The following is a 2412-nucleotide window of genomic DNA, read 5'->3' on the forward strand; positions in this document are numbered from 1 at the left end:
AATTAATTATTAGTTAATGCAGTTTACTAGACAGATGTTGGATTTTAGTGTTCTAATTATAATTACAATTTAATAACAATTCGTGATTTAAACTAGAAGATAGATTGTTTATTTTTGAAACAGGAAATGGAACTGAGATGTTTTGTTTTGAGCATTAATTTCTTAAAAAGGTTTGCGTCAGTTTTTTTTTTTTTCTGTTTCGTGCTGCTGTCCCTTGGGTCGATTCAATGCAGTATCTGATTCAACTTTGCTTTACATCTTAAATGGTAAGAAACCAAGGCCATCATCTCCATGATCATTTTGTCATATTGTGTTTGCAGAAACATGACTGAGTGAACGAAGCAAACTTAAGTTGAAAAAGGTCACGTTCACTCTGCAGTTTTTTAAAGCATTAAACAGTTGAACAATATAGAGAAAATAAATTTTTCTGTCTCAGTGTTGTATGTCAATTTTACATCTTTTTGTGTTTTTTTGGAAACAGAGGAGTGAAGGTGAGCAGGGACCACCATGGAGACTGTATTCCCCTCTTTCCTCGCTGCAGTTGACCGACTGTCCTGGTTGCTCCTTCCTCTGTTTACATCATGGATAGTCCTGGGTTCAGCAGACACAAAGCAGACAAGCTGGCCTTTACACTCCAAGAAGCCAGTTCTCTTTGTCTGGAATGCTCCCACTCAGGAGTGTGAGACACATGAAGGTGTTAAGTTATCATTAGACCAGTTTGACATAGTGTCATCCCCCACTCAGGGCTATACCCGGCAGAATCTCACATTTTTCTATAAGGACCACCTCGGGCTTTATCCCTATTATGACGCTGAAGGCGTACAAGTGATTGGGGGCGTTCCACAAAGTGTCAATCTCTCTCAGCACTTTGAAAGAGTGTCAAAGGATCTAGATACATACATACCAGTCCGCCAGGCTAAAGGTCTGTCTGTTATTGACTGGAGGGAATGGCACCCCTTGTGGGTTCGAAACTGGTCTGGCAAAGATGTCTATAGAAGGAGATCACGTGAGCTGGTGGCCAGAAAGAACTCTACGTTGACTCAAGAGCAAGTGGCGACTGCTGCAAAAGAAGAATTTGAACTTGCGGCTCGTGAATTCCTGCAGGGGACCCTGAGACAGGGTAAAAATTTGAGACCGAATAAGCTGTGGGGCTTCTACCTGTTTCCTGATTGTTACAACTATGACTACAAAGGAAAAATGGAAAACTACACAGGACGTTGTCCTGCTGTTGAGATTGAGCGCAATGATCAACTGAACTGGCTGTGGAATGAAAGCACCGCCCTTTTCCCCTCAATATACCTGAATCCTGAACTGCGCTCCACTGATCAGGCACGCCTGTTTGTCCTGAACAGGGTGAAGGAGGCAATGCGCCTTGCATCTGTTGGGGATGGATTGGCACGTCCTGTTTATGTTTATAGCCGACCCACTTACAATAGTGAGATGACCCTTTTAACTGAGGTTGGTTGATTGGAGGAAATAGTGCTGTTGTAAACTGTTATTTTAGTAATCAAGTAATCTTTCAATTATTCTTATGATTAATCAAGCAATCCAATAAAAAATTTGAAAAAATTATTGGTAAATACTGTTGGACTAGCAGTAATAATATCGGACATTCACATCGTCCCACTTTTTCATATGTGTGGAGCCTTAACATTTACTGTTGTGTAGCTTTGAAAATTAGCCTGCAACAGTAGCACCTCACTTTTTAAGTTAACCAGGATAACAATTAAACAATTGTTAACTCTCACTTTTCCCAGCCATTTATAGCTTTTGTGTCAATTTCTCTGTGTGGCACCTTCAGCACATACAGAGAAACTCACGCCAACCATCTGTTGTGACCGGGATGGTAGGAAATTAATTTTCCAGTTCGTCCGTAAACCTAATCTATGCATCAGCTAATGCAGCCCGATATGTTCCCTCTACATGTCTCTGCTCCACCCACATAAATACACCCGCCGCGCTCTGCACAAGCCACTAGGCAGCAGCTCCAGGAGGAGAGTTACACTTTTTGTAAAGCTATGACCTACCAGATACAGATTTTTGTTGTTTAAAGTTGCCCGTAACATTTTATATTTGCAGTTAGTTCATTAGGCTTGGACTTTTCTATAAAAAAGCTAAATTTGGTGTGTATTTCTAGAGAATGTGGTTTATTTCCTAAACTGAGATTTCCAAAAGTTTCCCTGATTGTGTAAATACACCATGCTACATGACAAACTGAGGCTGAAAGTTCAAAAATATAAAATCTCATTGGTATCTACAGAGTTCAGCTCTGAGTCCATTTACTTCCTTGCTAATTCAACTAAACCCCCGTGGGGATATAAATTGATGTTATGAGGGAGAATGTGAAAAAATATGAAATGGTAAAGAAGATTCTCTATAAGACATCTTAAATACTAAAGTATTCATATACAT

At 39.9% G+C, this 2412-nt stretch overlaps 1 protein-coding gene across 1 annotated transcript in view; it reads left to right on the top strand.

Moving 5' to 3' along the window:
- The window catches only part of LOC107835268 (hyaluronidase-2-like), an 11101-nt gene extending 9515 nt beyond the window's left edge, over positions 1-1586 (top strand). The window contains exon 2 of the mRNA XM_016667609.1: positions 923-1586. Coding sequence (XP_016523095.1) covers positions 923-1467 — 545 coding nt within the window. The 3' untranslated portion in view covers positions 1468-1586. The remainder of the gene's footprint in view (positions 1-922) is intronic.
- Positions 1587-2412: the final 826 nt, after the last annotated feature.

This window comes from Poecilia formosa, unplaced genomic scaffold, assembly GCF_000485575.1.
Source record: "Poecilia formosa unplaced genomic scaffold, Poecilia_formosa-5.1.2 Scaffold1377, whole genome shotgun sequence".
NCBI classification, from domain to species: domain Eukaryota; kingdom Metazoa; phylum Chordata; class Actinopteri; order Cyprinodontiformes; family Poeciliidae; genus Poecilia; species Poecilia formosa.